A 15,496-nucleotide genomic window follows, 5' to 3' on the forward strand; every position below is an offset into this window, starting at 1 on the left:
AGAATCAGTTGTATCAGAACTGCACTGAATTAACAAGTAGAATAAGGAAAATTAAAAATACACAGAATGCATAAGTAAGACATACCTTTGTAGTAAATAATATACAAGGTAAGACAGTATGTATACAACTTAAAGCAGGGGTATATCTACAAGAATAAAGGCGAGACAATAACTAGTCCATTCATACATACATAGTTAATACCCTTAGTCTCACTAATACAAAAATTCTCTATGGAAACTTACCTGTTCCCATCTGTATGTTTCCATAGGGAGGAAATGTATTTAAATTTGTGAGCCCTACCCATGTTTCCGAAGGGGGTTTAACAAACTGAAGGACATCATCCTCTTTCTATGCTCCTCCTGATACAATTGATTTTGACAGCTCGATGACTAATCTCTTTAACGATGAAACGTCTGGTTACCGGAACTCTTTATTTACTGCGTTCACAATTGTTTAAGATAAAAGCTGATGGAAGGCACTCCTCATCGCTGAGGCCGCCTGAGCCTCAAAGTGATGGCAAGGGATCCAAAAGTACCACCAAGCTACGTACCCGCTCCTCCAGAGGAAGTGTAATCCCATCAAGAGCAGGCAACCTCCCAGCCCTCTGGTCTAGGGAACCATTCACTAACAGTGCCTTTATCTGGATTGAGTTTCAGTTTGTTAGCTCTCATCCAGTCCATTACCAAGGCAAGGCTGGTCCAGTGCTTCCACTTCTGCACCTGCAATTGTAAAGGAGAAGTAGAGCTGTGTGTCATCAGCATATTGCTGACACCATACTGCAAAACTCTGCATAATGCCAGTAAGCAGTTTCATGTACTGAGATGTTAAACGGCACAGAGGATAAAATTGAACCCCGAGGAACTCCACATTAAAGCATTGTCCTCTGGAAACGACCGTCCAAGTAGGACCAGAACCACTGCAATGTGCAACCAACCCTTAACTCAGACAGCTGCTCCAGAAGGATACCATGACCAGTGGTATTGAAAGCCACTGAGAGGTCGAGGAGAATTAACAGGGACACATTTCCCCTGTCTCTCTCCCAACAGAGGTGACCAAAGCAATTTCTGTTCCAAAGCAGCACCTAAACCCTGATTGAAACGGTTCTGGAAAATTCATTTCCTCCAAGAATGCCTGGATCTAGTCTGTATTCACCTGCTCCAGAACCTTGCCCGAGGAAGGGAGATTAGCAGCAGGTTGGTAGTTACTTAGATTTTCTGAATTCAGGGAGGGTTTATTAAGAATGGTGTGGCCTCCTTCAAGCAGGCAGGGATCACCCGCTCTCAAAAGGAGGCATGAATCGTCTCCCTGGCCCAGCCAGCTGTTCCCTCCCTACTAGTTTTTGTCAGCCAAGAGGGCCAAGGGTCCAGAGCACAAGTGGTGGCCCTAACCAGTCCAAACAGCTTGTCCACATCCTTAAGCCTTACTAACTAAAACTCACCCAACACACCAGGACTAGACAGTGCTCTGAACACCCCTTGAGAGTCATCTGCTGTAATAGCGGAGTCAAGATCCCAGGGGATGCAAGGGATTTTGTCCTCAGCTACTGTTGGTTGTTTGGGGCAGCCTGTAAGAGGCCCCACACTACCCAGAAAAGCTCTGGCACAATGAGGATGCAATGGAGGCAGCAAAGTACAGTGGTACCTCAGTTTACGAACTTAATCCGTTCCAGAAGTCCATTCTTAAACCGAAACTGAGGAACGCTTTCCCTAATGAGGCCTCTCGCCACCGGTGCCTTTCCACCATTCAACGTCCGTTCTTGTTGTTGTTTAGTCGTTTAGTGGTGTCCGACTCTTCGTGACCCCCTGGACCAGAGCACGCCAGGCACACCTGTCTTCCACTGCCTCCCGCAGTTTAGTCAAACTCATGCTGGTAGCTTCGAGAACACTGTCCAACCATCTCATCCTCCATCGTCCCCTTCTCCTTGTGCCCTCCATCTTTCCCAATATCAGGGTCTTTTCCAGGGAGTCTTCTCTTCTCATGAGGTGGCCAAAGTATTGGAGCCTCAGCTTCAGGATTTGTCCTTCCAGTGAGCACTCAGGGCTGATTTCCTTAAGAATGGAGAGGTTTGATCTTCTTGCAGTCCATGGGACTCTCAAGAGTTCTTAGACCGAGGTAAAGTTCGCAAACCGGGACACTATTTCTGGCTTTGCAGATTTCGTAAACTGAATAGTTCGTAAACAGGGCTGTTCTTAAACTGAGGTACCACTGTGTACCTTCATTACTGCCTTCGCTGCCACACAGTAGACTCGATGATGAGCCCTCTCCAGGGTTTGGTTGCATTCAACTGGACTTTTCCTCCACTTGCGTTCCAGCTGTCTCCCAGCTTGTTTCCTTGCCCTAAGCTCTGGAGTATACCAGGGTTGAGAAGACGTGGGCTCCACAAAGTGGGAGAGGGCGCTCAGGGGCGTTCATGTCAACGGCCTGAGCCATTTGGATGTTCCAGAAGTGGGTCAAATCACGCCAGTCAAATCAGCCAGAAAATACCCCAGAGTCATCTGAAAACCCATTGGATCTATCAAGGTGGACCATCCCACTTGGTTCTTCACCTCTGTACAGGGGGGAAAGTGCTGAAAGCCTAAATCTCAGCAGGAAGTGATCTGACCATGTCAAGTGACCGATGTCAATATCGCACACTTTCAGATCATCCTTTTCCTGCCCTGTTGAGAAAACAAGGTCCAGAATGCGGCCTGCCACATGTGTTATGTATAAACATCTGGATTTGAAGGAATGTTGTATCTCCACCTCTAGAAGCCCATAGTGACCCCTGCTGGACGTTTGTAAAATGTTCCGTTTCCCCCCATGGCCTAATAGGAAAAAAATGCAATGACTTTGAGGATATGTTCCTGTTATTCCATTTAACAGAACATGTGTTTGGGTCAAAAAGGAGCTTTTTCCTTAGGTGAACAGCAGCATGGGGTGATTTTTGTGCAGATTGTGCCTGCGGGCAGGGGGAGGCTAACCCTACAACTACTGCTATTGATGTCATTACAGTGGTACCTCGGGTTACAGACGCATCAGGTTACAGACTCCGCTAACCCAGAAATAGTACCTCGGGTTAAGAACTTTGCTTCAGGATGAGAACAGAAATCGTGCTCCGGTGGCACAGCAGCAGCAGGAGGCCCCATTAGCTAAAGTGGTGCTTCAGGTTAAGAACGGACCTCCAGAACGAATTAAGTTCTTAACCTGAGGTACCACTGTATTTAAAAACTGTCCTGCTTAGTTTGCTTCTGACAAACAAGCTTCCAAAAGGAAGTCTGTCTTTTCACAATGCAAAGAAACTTAATTCTGCATCTGCGCTATGCCTTTAGAGCTACTAAAAACAGCCATGGCTTCTTCCCCCCAAAGAATTCTGGGAGCTGAAGTTTGTTAAGGGTGCTGAGAGTTGCTAGGAGGCTCATATTCCTCTCACGGAGCTGCAATTCTCAGAGTGGTTTAGCAGTCAATCCCTCTTGACATCAGTCTCTGGGAGTTGTAGGGAATTGGTAATTACAGAGTTAAACATTGTTTCCGGTTACTATGGGTTGGAGCTTAGGTGCCATGCTTTAGCTTTTTTAAATTGTGGTTACTTTCATTTTCCTGTGCAGTTGTGCCTTAGCCTGTTCCTCAGCAAAGAGCCTCTTTTGTCCTGGGTCTCCAAAGTGAGTAATCTTGCTTTATATTCGCAACACATCTCCACTGAAAAGTATTCTGGGCAGCAGGCGATGGGCAAGATCCTCTTTACCTGAGGCTCTTCAGGAATCCCGCACTGTCTGAACAGACCAGAGGTAGTCAGTGTGGCGCTCTCTGGATATGGTGAGATGACAGCTCCCACCATCCCTGCCCACTTGCCATGCTGTCTGGAGCAGATGGGAGTTGTAGTCCACTAACACTAACACCGCTGGAGGAGACAGTACTTGGCAAGAGGGATGAATAGTCTGACCTTGGGGAAGGGTCGTAGCTCTGTGGTGAAACATCCACCTTGCATGCAGAAGTCTCAGATTCAATACCCAGTTGCACCTCCAGATAGGGTTGGGAGAGACTCACTGCCCAAACCCCTAGAGAGCTGCTGCCAGTCTGTGCAGACAATACTGAGTGGACCAAAGCTCTGACTCTGTGAAAGACAGCTTCCTGTGGACCTGAGACCTGGAAGGAGGTTGCTTTCTCATGTATGGCCCAAAAGAAAGCAGGATTTGTGTTGCCTTCTGTGCTCCCTGCAAACACTGGTGGAGGAAGGGGTGGGTGGTGGGTGCAGCCCACCCCAGGTGTCATCCCTGAAGGGGGTGACATCACCGGGTGGCCCCCCTGGGATGCTTGCCCTGCCCCTGCGGGCGGCTAGCCCCGCCCCCTGGTGCACAGCATGTGTGCCGCTCAGGGTGCAAGAGCAGCTAGCTCTGCCTCTGCCTGCAAACAGTGCGCCTGCCAAAAGTTCCTTTTGTAGCGCAAGAAGCCATGATTTATAGACCCAGATAGAAGAAGCCCCATTCCTCGCCTGTTGTTCCAAGGCCAAGCCTTAACAGACGGAAATGAGATTAATCTTTATGGGTGTTTTGTCTTTACGTACCTGCACTCAGATGGCCGCATAAAGCACTTGCCTCGCCATAACAACTTGCCATAATTTCTCTGATTCCACTGCTAGCAATATGGTTTTCAGAAGAGCTGTTGTACATGGGAATTCTTTTTCTGTGTTGTTGTTTTTTTAAAGTCCTCATGAAAATCCATCAGCATTTTACTGGAAATTTCTCCCAAGATTCACATTTATTTATTTTTTGCAAGCAAGTTCCTCTGAGAGAAGGCATTTTATATTTTCACCAATTGCACCACCCAACTCGGCGAGGTGCAAATTTTGAGGGACAGCTGTGCTGAGATTGGTGTATTGTTTTCAGAAAGTGTGAACTGGATGGGGAGGGTCCTGGATTAAAATCCTAACTGGATTTATCCTCCATTCCTAATTCAAACTCAGCGCCCTCCCTATGTGTTAAGGAAACAGGAATTAAATGTGTGAACTCTAAACCTCCCCCCCCAACTCCCTGCCCCACAAAAGCTGGACCAAATAAGGAGAGCCAGATGCTGGTTCAGAAATTATTCAAATTCTTCTACTGGAAAAGAAAGATTGTATTTTCCTTGAGGGGGGTTGGTGGGGGCAGGAAGGATGGTCCAGAGACACGTCAGAGATAAACTAATAATTTGCAGGCGACTCTATCAATGTCAACAGTGAACTTATGGAATTACCAGGAGACAGTGGCAGGAATGTTTTTTTTTAAATGGAAGACTATTGCCCCATACAGTGGCTCCGGAAAGATAAAGGAAAAATTACAGGGTGGAGGTGGCAGATGAGCTTCAAGACTGAGCTATCTTGGACGAGTGATGTGAAGTGAAGATAACTGTTTTGGGCCCATTTTTGCAAAGCGCAAAGCACAGACGCTGTCCACAATCAACCTGACTTTGGAAGAAAATGCCTTTTAGAATTTCTGGCTCACATACCTGCGGTTTTGGGAAAGACGGATGGCCAGAGAGATGTTCAGATTACTATTTTCCAAAGATTGTGGCAACATGTTTTACACAGAGAGGCAAAAGAAAGAGAGAGGGCTGAAGCTGTGCACTGAATTTTAAAAATTCCGAGCATGATAATTTGGGAGAGAGCAGATTATTTGTGATAAAGATGTTGAAAGTTTTGTGGCATCCAGAGGTCACAATGTATAACTTGGATTGTAGGGTAATGCAAGTACATGCATTGATTTCAAAAATCCTTTGGTGGACTCAGCTTTTGAACCCAAAGGAAATAGTTTGCTGTTTAAGCTTGCTCACTTTCAAAACATGGACGTAATTTTAATAGAAACGTTACATTTACCTGTGAAATTTTAATAGTAGAGTCACTCAACAGTTTGGGGCCCATGGGCTCATTTGTGAGCATCTTATGCACACTGTCACAGTGCACAGACTGCAGTCACAGATGTGCATGTACACTTCAACCAGGCATACTAACTCTTCCTTGCCCCCACCAACAATTAGGCATGAAAATAGCCCTTCTCCTGGCAGCAATAGAAGGCTTCTTTCAAATCTCATTTCAGTAGGGGCGGGATATGAGTTCAAAGGCTGCTTTTTTTTATAATAATTTTTATTAGTTTTCCAATTTTAAAACAAAACAATAACAACGACATAAAAACATCCACCAATACAAACAAACACACAAATATAAATTCTTAACCTCATTTTCATAAGCCTCCTTTCTCGGACTTCCCCATACCTCACCTTTTTTGCATCCTTATTTTACAATTTTTCAGCAACCCTTTTAGCCAATTAAATTTAAATTTGTTATCTTTCTCAATTTCACCTTAAATAACATTTTCAGCTGCAATTCTGCATCTTCCTTCACCTTGACATTTTAGCACTCATCAATATTATAACAGTTCTTAAGATAAGCTTTGAACTTCTTCCAGTCTTCCTCCACCGTCTCCTTCTCTTGGTCACGGATTCTGCCAGTCATTTCTGCCAATCCCATAAAGTCAATTACTTTCGTCTGCCATTCTTCCAGTGTGGGGAGTTCTTGTGTTTTCCAATACTTTGCTAGAAGGATCCTTGCTGCTGTAGTGGCGTACATAAAAAAAGTCCTATCCTTCCTTAACACCAATTGGCCGACCATGCCCAAGAGGAATGCCTCTGGTTTCTTGTGAAAAGTACATTTAAGTACCTTCTTAATTTCATTATAAATCATTTCCCAAAAGGCTTTAATCTTTGGGCAGGTCCACCAAAGGTGAAAGAAGGTACCTTCAGTCTCATTACATTTCCAACATTTATTATTGGGCAGATGATAAATCTTCGCAAGCTTAACTGGGGTCATGTACCACCTGTAAATCATTTTCATAATATTTTCTCTTAGGGCATTACATGTCGTGAATTTAATACCGGTGGTCCATAACTGTTCCCAGTCAGCAAACATAATGTCATGTCCAACATCCTGCGCCCATTTAATCATGGCTGATTTAACTGTCTCATCTATTGTATTCCACTTCAGCAACAAATTATACATTCTTGATACATTCTTAGTATTGGGTTCTAGCAATTCTGTTTCCAATTTCGATTTCTCCACCTGGAAGCCAATTTTCCTGTCTTGTTTAAAAGTTTCCATTATTTGATAATAATGAAGCCAATCTCGCACCTTGGGCTTTAATTTCTCAAAACTCTGTAGTTTAAATTCACCGCTTTCTTGTTCTAAAATTTCAGAGTATTTTGGCCATTTGGATTCCATATTAAGTTTCTTCACCTCCTTAGCCTCCATAGGTGATAACCACCTAGGAGTTTTATTTTCCAACAAATCCTTGTACCGAATCCAAACATTATATAATGCTTTCCTAACAATATGGTTTTAAAACCCTTATGAACTTTAACCTTGTCGTACCATAAATATGCATGCCAACCAAACCTATTATCAAATCCTTCCAAATCCAGAATATCTGCATTCTCAAGAAGTAGCCAATCTTTCAACCAGCAGAAAGCTGCCGATTCATAGTACAGTCTCAAATCTGGCAGGGCAAACCCCCCTCTTTCTTTAACATCAGTAAGTATCTTAAATTTTATTCTGGGCTTTTTGCCCTGCCAGATAAATTTAGATATGTCTTTCTGCCACTTCTTGAAACAATCCAGTTTATCCACAATTTGTAATGTCTGAAACAAAAATAACATTCTAGGCAATACATTCATTTTAATCACTGCAATTCGGCCTAACAAGGAAAGCTTCAAATTCGACCATATTTCTAGATCTTTCTTTACCTCTGTCCAACATTTATCATAATTGTCTTTAAATAAATTCACATTTTTAGATGTCATGTTAATCCCCAAATATTTTACTTTCTTTGCCACCATTAACCCAGTTTCATTTTGGAATCTCTCTCTTTCAGCATTTGTTAAGTTTTTTTCCAGAACTTTAGTTTTGAGTTCAAAGGCTGCTTGTGCCTTTAGCGCCATAGGACGCCTTCCCTTGCTTTACAAGATGCATCTTCCTGGATCAGACCAAAAAAAGGACCCCTGGATGGTTAAGTCCAGTCAAAAGGCGACTATGGGGTTGCGGCGTTTATCTTGCTTTCAGGCCAAGGAAGCCGGTGTTTGTCCACAGACAGCTTTCCAGGTCATGTGGCCAGCAGAATTAAACTACTTCTGACGCAATGGTACACCGTGATGAAAACCAGAGTGCACGGAAATGCTGCTTATCTTCCCGCTGCAGCGGTACCTATTTATCTACTTGTGCTAGTGTGCTTTCGAACTGCGAGGTTGGCAGGAGCTGGGACAGAACAGCGGGAGCTCACCCCATTGTGGGGATTCAAACCGCCAACCTTCTGATTGGCAAGCCCCAAAAGCTCAGTGGTTTAGACCACAGCGCCATCTGGTCCAGCATCCTGTTATCAGAAGCAATCAGCAGGAAGCAACACCTTCCACCGTGGTTTGCCCTCAACACCTGTCACTCAGAATCTCTGTACACTGAAGTTATTGGTTCAGTATTGCAGCTCATGTCATCACCATCACCATCACCATCACCATTTTATTTGTATGTCCATTCATAGCCTTGTATGTCCATTCATAGCCTTCATAAATTTGTCCTCTTTATTTCTTTTTAAAATCTAAGCCAGCCAGTCCATCGCTGCTTCAGTATAGTATTAGTTCAACAACCAAGCCCCAACCAAACAAGTTCACGGCTGCTTCGCAGACCTGCTGTCTCCATGGTCAGGAACCAGGTGTTATCCCTGTCAACAGCTGCAAGGGCTGGTAGGTAACCATCTGCTAAACCATTTTTTCAAAAAAGAAAACTGGGGGGAGAGACAAGAATCTTGCCTCTAGCCTGGTGATTTTCTTGTACCTCTTGTAAAATGTGACTTGAGGCCACACGTTGCTTTCAACCGCTTTTCCTACTTAAACTGCTTGTCTTTATAGCTCTCAGGTTCCGGAGCGATTCAGTAAATATTTGTATGCTCTGGGCTCACGGATCAAACACTTTGATTAGCAGTGGCATTTACTGGGGGACACAATACACACACCTGGCTTTTCTTGAGTGGAAGAGAGAATCTGCAGTAAGGGTAAGGACGCGGCTAAACCCACAGATCTTGGCATGAGCCCTGATTTCTGGTTTTACACAGAGCAATAACTAGCGATATAGGAAGCTGCCTTATCCTTGGGCCAGGTAGCTCAATACTGTCTACATTGGCTGGAATTCCAGGATTTTCAGCAAGGGACATTCCCAGCACTCTGGGGTTGCCGGGGATTGAACTTTCGACTGTCTGCATGCAAAGCCGTTACTCTGCCACTGAGCTACAGCCCCTCCCTTAATACACAGGAACATAGAAAGATGCCTTATACCAAGCCAGACCATTGGGCCATCTAGCTCAATATTCTTTACGCTGAGGGACCAAAGGCAGACAGAATTTCAGGCAGACTTTTCTCCCAGCCCTGTCTGAGATTGAGTGTGGCACCTTCTGCATGCAAAACAGATGCTGTTGACCATTGTTGATAGACTTCTCCTCCATAGTCCAGCCACAGCAGAATGAAAGTCTATCTAGCCCAGCATCCTGCTTTTGACAGTGGCCAGCCAAATGCTTTCAGGAAGCCTACGCTCCCATGCAGCGCTATTTTTCTAGAAAAAGAGGTGCCGGAACTCACAATGAACACCTCCTTCATTCTCTTAGAATAGCAGTGACGCCAACCTGAGAAGGGCTGGAACTGAGTTCCTCCTGAAGAAAAAGCTCTGTTTGCGTGGCATGTCTGTACTGCATTGTTTTCCTCCATACATTAATTGATGAAATTTCATATTTGATGCCTACCCAGATCAAACCTGCTGAGACATGGCAACAAGTCTAAAACACTTGTACCAAGTTAAATCCTACATTAAGAGTTCATGCTCCAAAATGGGAAAAAAACCCAAATGTGAAAGATCTGCATTCACCATTGGCAGGGCAAAATTGGAACATTTGCCAGGTGTGGGCTATTTAATTTTTACTGTGATGAAAGTGAATTCTACCATCCTGTAGGCAACCCAACACCCCTTGCAATCTTCAGGAACCTGAAAGCTCTGCATTGCATTCTAAGTAAGGGGTGAAAAAGAGGCTCCCATCCTGTAGGGCAAAGCTCAACATTGCTTTGCTGCTCTTTCACATCCTGTTAATACAGACATCAAAGCTTTTGCAACACAGCTCTCCTGGTACGAGTGTGCACAAAGGCACATGCCCAGAGTTGGAACATCGGTTTACTTGTAAACAGCTCTACTAGCTTCGGCCAGTTGTGGGAAGAAGAAAAAACAATATTTTCCCTCTGTTTGAAGTCCATGTTCAGCAGATATGAATTTTACTTTACAGTGGTGGAGGGAAACCTGGCAATAGAAACAGATGCCATTGGACTCCATTTCCCATCAGCCCCAGTCAGCACAGATAATTGTCATGGGATCATGGGAGTTGTAGTCCAGCCATATCTGGAAGGCCACAGGCCCTCCACTACTGCATTACAACTTAGGACCAAGGTAGCTGGAGGATTGCCTTTCATATTGCTTGCGGATAAAGCTTGGGGCGAAGGAAGGAAGGAAGGAAGGAAGGAAGGAAGGAAGGAAGGAAGGAGAAAAGAAACACCCAGAGAAGAAAACTGGCAAACGCAATCGCTGAAAATGGCATGATGCTTCCACTGGTAGGGTAGAAGGCAGGGAGGCCAACAGTAGGTGGCGCCAGAGCTAACGGCAGGCAGAGGCAACTAATTCTAGTTTTGTCTCCATCCTCCTCCCTACTGAGTGCCACAAGGGCAACTCTAGGAGGATGGTGACAGGTACTACCACTCCCTGGACTAATTGTTAAGTAAGAAGGCAAGCGGGTGGGGGCTGGCTTTTGCTGAATAATGTTGGTGAGGCAGTGCTCTGTTCCCCCCAATAAAGTGGCCTTCACTGTGCAAGGGGTGCCAAAAGAGAGTAGGTTTGAGAGGGCAGAAAAAGATTTGGGCAGGTGAGGGTGTCAGGCTTGAAGGAGCATAGGCCATAGGGTTATGCCTGCGTGAGCATGCTGGATAATTCAGGTTCTACCCTACAGAACTAGACCCGACTGCTTCCATTTAGTCTCCCAGGCTTTGTTGATCTTTTAGATGAAGAATTGCTACACACAGCATTCAGTTAAAGCAACGCTTTCCCCGTTCCCAGACAAAGAGTCAGTTGTTTCTCCAGCAGTCGAAATCCAAGCCAAAAGAAGGGGAAAGGTGCAGAGGTGTGTGTATGGGGGGGGGGGGGAGGGAGAGAGTCTTAAATTGCCTTTTTTTAAAAAATGCTCCGCTTGGCCCTCGGATCCTGCAGACAATATTTGTCCCCAGATTGTTATACTGTACACACGATAAAAACTTTACAGCACTGAGTGCTCAGAATGTCGACAGTCCTTTTGGAAATGAAGCAATGCCGTTTGCCAAGATAATGTTGAGTGTACATTGGAAAAGTGTCCTTTCTCTAAGAGGGTTTGGCTTTAAAAGGTGCTCTCTGTAGCATCCTTCACAGGAGGAATATTCCTTGCATGGGAGATCATTCTTAGGAAAATGCGTATGCAAGCAGAGCCATTGGAACACTGGGAATGTGCTACATCAATGCTAAGTTTTATTATGATTTTTGCCTAAAGAAATAACAGCACCCAGCACGAATCCCTTCTTTAAAATATAAACACAAGCCAGATTTCAAAAACAGCAGGGACTCAGGTTGCCTTTCCGTCATCTTCATTGGTTTATCCTGACTATTATATACAAAAAACTGGGAGAGCTCCTCCAGACAACTCTGTGCATACTTTACTGAGCATACTTTTTGATTTGTTTACAGGGTGGTTATACGACAGTAAACGTTCACCCTGCATTCATCCTTATTTGCTTGTGGGCTGTTTCCTGTGAGTCAGCCACCCATCCCACATTTGCCTGTCACTTTCCAAACTGCAAAAAGTTTTTTTTTTTCCCCAAACGTGGATTTGGGGTGCTAGGACGACACTTTTAATTACGCAAACCTAAAGCTCGGCTATGTGCTTAAATCTCTCCTGGAAAATACTGACATTCTGGGGGACACTCTGAGTATCTTGGTGTAAGAAAACACAGAAGGTGAACTCTACATTCAAATATTTCATTTTTTTTTAAGTGTATCCAATCCTACTCCTACTCTGAGTAGGCCTATTGAAGTTAATGGACATGCCTAACTTGGGTTTGTATTTTTTTATTGGCTCTACCCTGAATAGCTTGTGATAATCCAGTGTTTCAAGAGATAATTGACAAAAGACACTTAATATGACAGGATATTTCTAAATACGTTTCGTAAGGGCTGAGCGAATCTCAGAAGAATGTGCGTCTTTAACAGATTGAGGGAAAGGAATGTAACGAGCCTTTCCCAACGTGACACCCTCTACATGTTTTGGACTACAACTCCCATCATCCCGAGTCAACACAGCCCAATGGCCACAAGCTGATGGGAGTTATAGTGGAGGGTACCAGGCTGTGAATGGCTGGTGTGAGCGCTTGGGGCTCCTTTTGTGCCATGATTTCTAGGCACAGCTCCGAACAGTTTTTGGGGTTTATTATCTTGCTGCTTCCTCCTGGAAAACCAATGTTTTACTGCTGAATTGGAACAAACGTCAGGTTTTCCATGAACTTCTGTTTGTTCTGATCCAGTGATAAACAGTGGGTTTGCTCGGGGAACGCAGTGGTGTGACCAAAACAAAAAACCACCCATGCCTACAAATCATGGACTAATAGAAATTGCAGCACAGATGAAAGTGTGGATAAGCCCTTGATCTACAAGTGAGGGACTTCCATCCCAGGAGTCAAATGTGGCCTTCCAGGCCTCTTTGTCTGCCCCTTGGTACTCTGCCCAGACCACACCTTCTCCTTAGGCTAGCAACACTCCACACCTTCCTTGAGCACTTCTTCTTAGAGTGTGACAACTGACACTTGCTTGCCTGGAGGGAGAGGGGTGTGAGTGGGAATGGGCACAGAAACCCCCAATTGAATTCAGCCTATGGTACATTCCTTGCAAGGGAAATGTGTCCCCGTCTGCTCCTTGCCCCCTTGAAAGATTTTTCTAGAGGAGCCCATAAGCAGCACCTATTCAATTCCCGAGTTCCAGGCAGCCTCCTGAGCCACTCATGGAACTGGGTGGGTGCTTAGCCATACGAATTAAGGTGCTATGGGGCTCCCCGGGTTGTACTTAAGCTGAAATAGGGTTCTTGTGGCCTGCCTTACCACTGTCCCCCTGTTTCTGCGCTTTATTCCATCATCTAGAAGGAAAGAGCCTATTCACAGTGTGGTATTCCTAATTGTGGGGCTGGGCTGCTGTATTTCTTTTGCCAAAACACGGGTGCTGAAGAAATGCCCCGATAAACCGCCATTTCTCTGCATACGCAATATGGAAAGGGGCTCAGCACACAGAAGACAAACCGGGTTTTCACACCCAAAGGAGAGACACAGAGAGAGAGGGCTGGGTTGTCCTTGAGCCACAAAGACTTGAGACGTTTCAAGCTATCCCTGTATGCCGAAACTCTGGCTTTAAAGGCCTTCGACCGGGAGGCTGTTGCTCAGATCGTATGTGCCGTTGTTTTCATCCTGCAGAAGAAGCTTCTCAATGGTCAGGGTGCCCATTTCCTTCCTTGAGTCCTCCAGCTCCTCGGGGACCGGATCTGGGATTGAAACGGGAAGAGGCAGAAACTGGGGTGCAGGGAGGGTGGTTGAAGCCGGTTGGTATTGCAGGGACGGTGCTGGTAATGTTGAAATAGGCTGAGTCCATGGGAAGTAGCTCAGAGGAGCTTGCTGGTCCATGACATCCAAGTGAGGCACAACAGCTGGTGTAGAAGTGGGTCTCGCCTGTTTGATTAAAAGGAAAAAACAGATTGACCCATCACTTGTGCTTCTCTGGAGCAGGAGAGGCTAAACTTTGGGGGGGCCCAAATGTTTTGGGTCTCCAGATCTTACCAGCACCCAGCCATGATGCCTCCATTCATTTATTAAAAATAAATAAGTCAAAAACAATGGTCAAGATTAAAATCCTCCAGACAAAAAACTGCAAAACTAGCAACGAACCATTACAAATAATGAAGGATACAGTATGGAAGTGAGAGCTGGAGCATAAAGAAGGCTGATCGCTGAAGAATTGATGCTTTTGAATTATGGTGCTGGAGGAGACTCTTGAGAGTCCCATGGACTGCAAGAAGATCAAACGTACCCATTCTTAAGGAAATCAGTCCTGAGTGCTCCCTGGAAGGACAGATCCTGAAGCTGAGGCTCCAATACTTTGGCCACCTCATGAGAAGAGAAGACTCCCTGGGAAAGACCCTGATGTTGGGAAAGATGGAGGGCACAAGGAGAAGGGAATGACAGAGGACGAGATGGTTGGACAGTGTTGTTGAAGCTACCAGCATGAGTTTGACCAAACTGCGGGAGGCAGTGGAAGACAGGTGTGCCTGGCGTGCTCTGGTCCATGGGGCCACAAAGAGTCGGACACAACTAAACAACAACAACAACAACAGTGTGAGTAACTAGGCTACAGATGGGGAACGTGGGTGTTGTTGAGCTCCATCTCCCATTAGGCCCATCCAGGACGGCCAGTAGTCAAGGTTGATGGGAGTTCTAAGATCTGGAGGCCCTTGGGTTTTGCACCCCTGCAATAGAGTGTTGGCCTAGGATTGGGAAGACCCAGGTTCAAATCTCCAATCAGCCATTAAGCTCCCTAGGCAACCTTTGGCTAGGAATGTGGGAGGATACCATCAGAAATGGAAATTGCCACAATTTGCTTGCTCACCCACAGGTCAGGAGCAGAAATTGCACAAGCGAATAAGAGCAGAATCTGCTACCACTGGATTAATTTTTTTTTTTTAGTCTGCAAAAGTCATATAAATAATTCTGTCATGCCAATGTGTCAACATGGCTCCAACCTCATTGCCCCTCTGCTAAAGAAGCATCAGCCTGCCTGAACCTTGTCCATATAAACAGTAATGCCGTTCGCGTCAGGAGGGGTTTTGTGACTTTGCCCCACACCCCACCAACTGCTGCTGGGCCAATCACTCACTCTCAACCTCACCTGCTTCATGGGGGACATTGCCGGAGAATAAAATGGGAGTTGGCAAAAAACCATGGCAGCTGCCCAGGGCTAATGAATAAATAAATTCTGCTAACTGATGCCATGAAATACCTGGGAGGAGAGGGAAACAACAACAATGGCAGCACACTTGCTTTGCATGCAGAAGGTTTCACATTCAATCCCCGGCAGCTCCAGTTTTAGAAAAGGTCAAGTAAGTATTGACAGCAAAGATCTCTGCCAGAGTGTCACTGCCAGCCAGTGTGGTTGACTCTGGGCTGGAAGGACAAAGTCTGACCTTGGTATGAAACAGCTTCCTTTGAGCCTACTCCCAATTAACTCTCCTTGCATTACTTTATTAGGTTCTCAACTTCTGGACCTGCCAAGAGAGATGGCAGAGAAATCCGAGGATTTCCAAACTGTACCAGAAACCACCTCAGTTTGTGTGTTCGTTCCCAACCCAGAACAGA

At 45.3% G+C, this 15,496-nt stretch overlaps 1 protein-coding gene across 1 annotated transcript in view; it reads right to left on the bottom strand.

Annotated features, from left to right (window-relative positions):
- Positions 1 to 11,557: 11,557 nt before the first annotated feature.
- POU2AF1 (POU class 2 homeobox associating factor 1) overlaps positions 11,558 to 15,496 on the bottom strand; it is a 29,888-nt gene continuing 25,949 nt past the window's right edge. Inside the window, exon 5 of the mRNA XM_079954853.1 lies at positions 11,558 to 13,816. Within this exon, the coding sequence (XP_079810979.1) occupies positions 13,502 to 13,816 (315 nt within the window). The 3' untranslated portion in view covers positions 11,558 to 13,501. The remainder of the gene's footprint in view (positions 13,817 to 15,496) is intronic.

Source organism: Podarcis cretensis, assembly GCF_951804945.1.
Source record: "Podarcis cretensis genome assembly, chromosome: 15".
Lineage (NCBI taxonomy): Eukaryota > Metazoa > Chordata > Lepidosauria > Squamata > Lacertidae > Podarcis > Podarcis cretensis.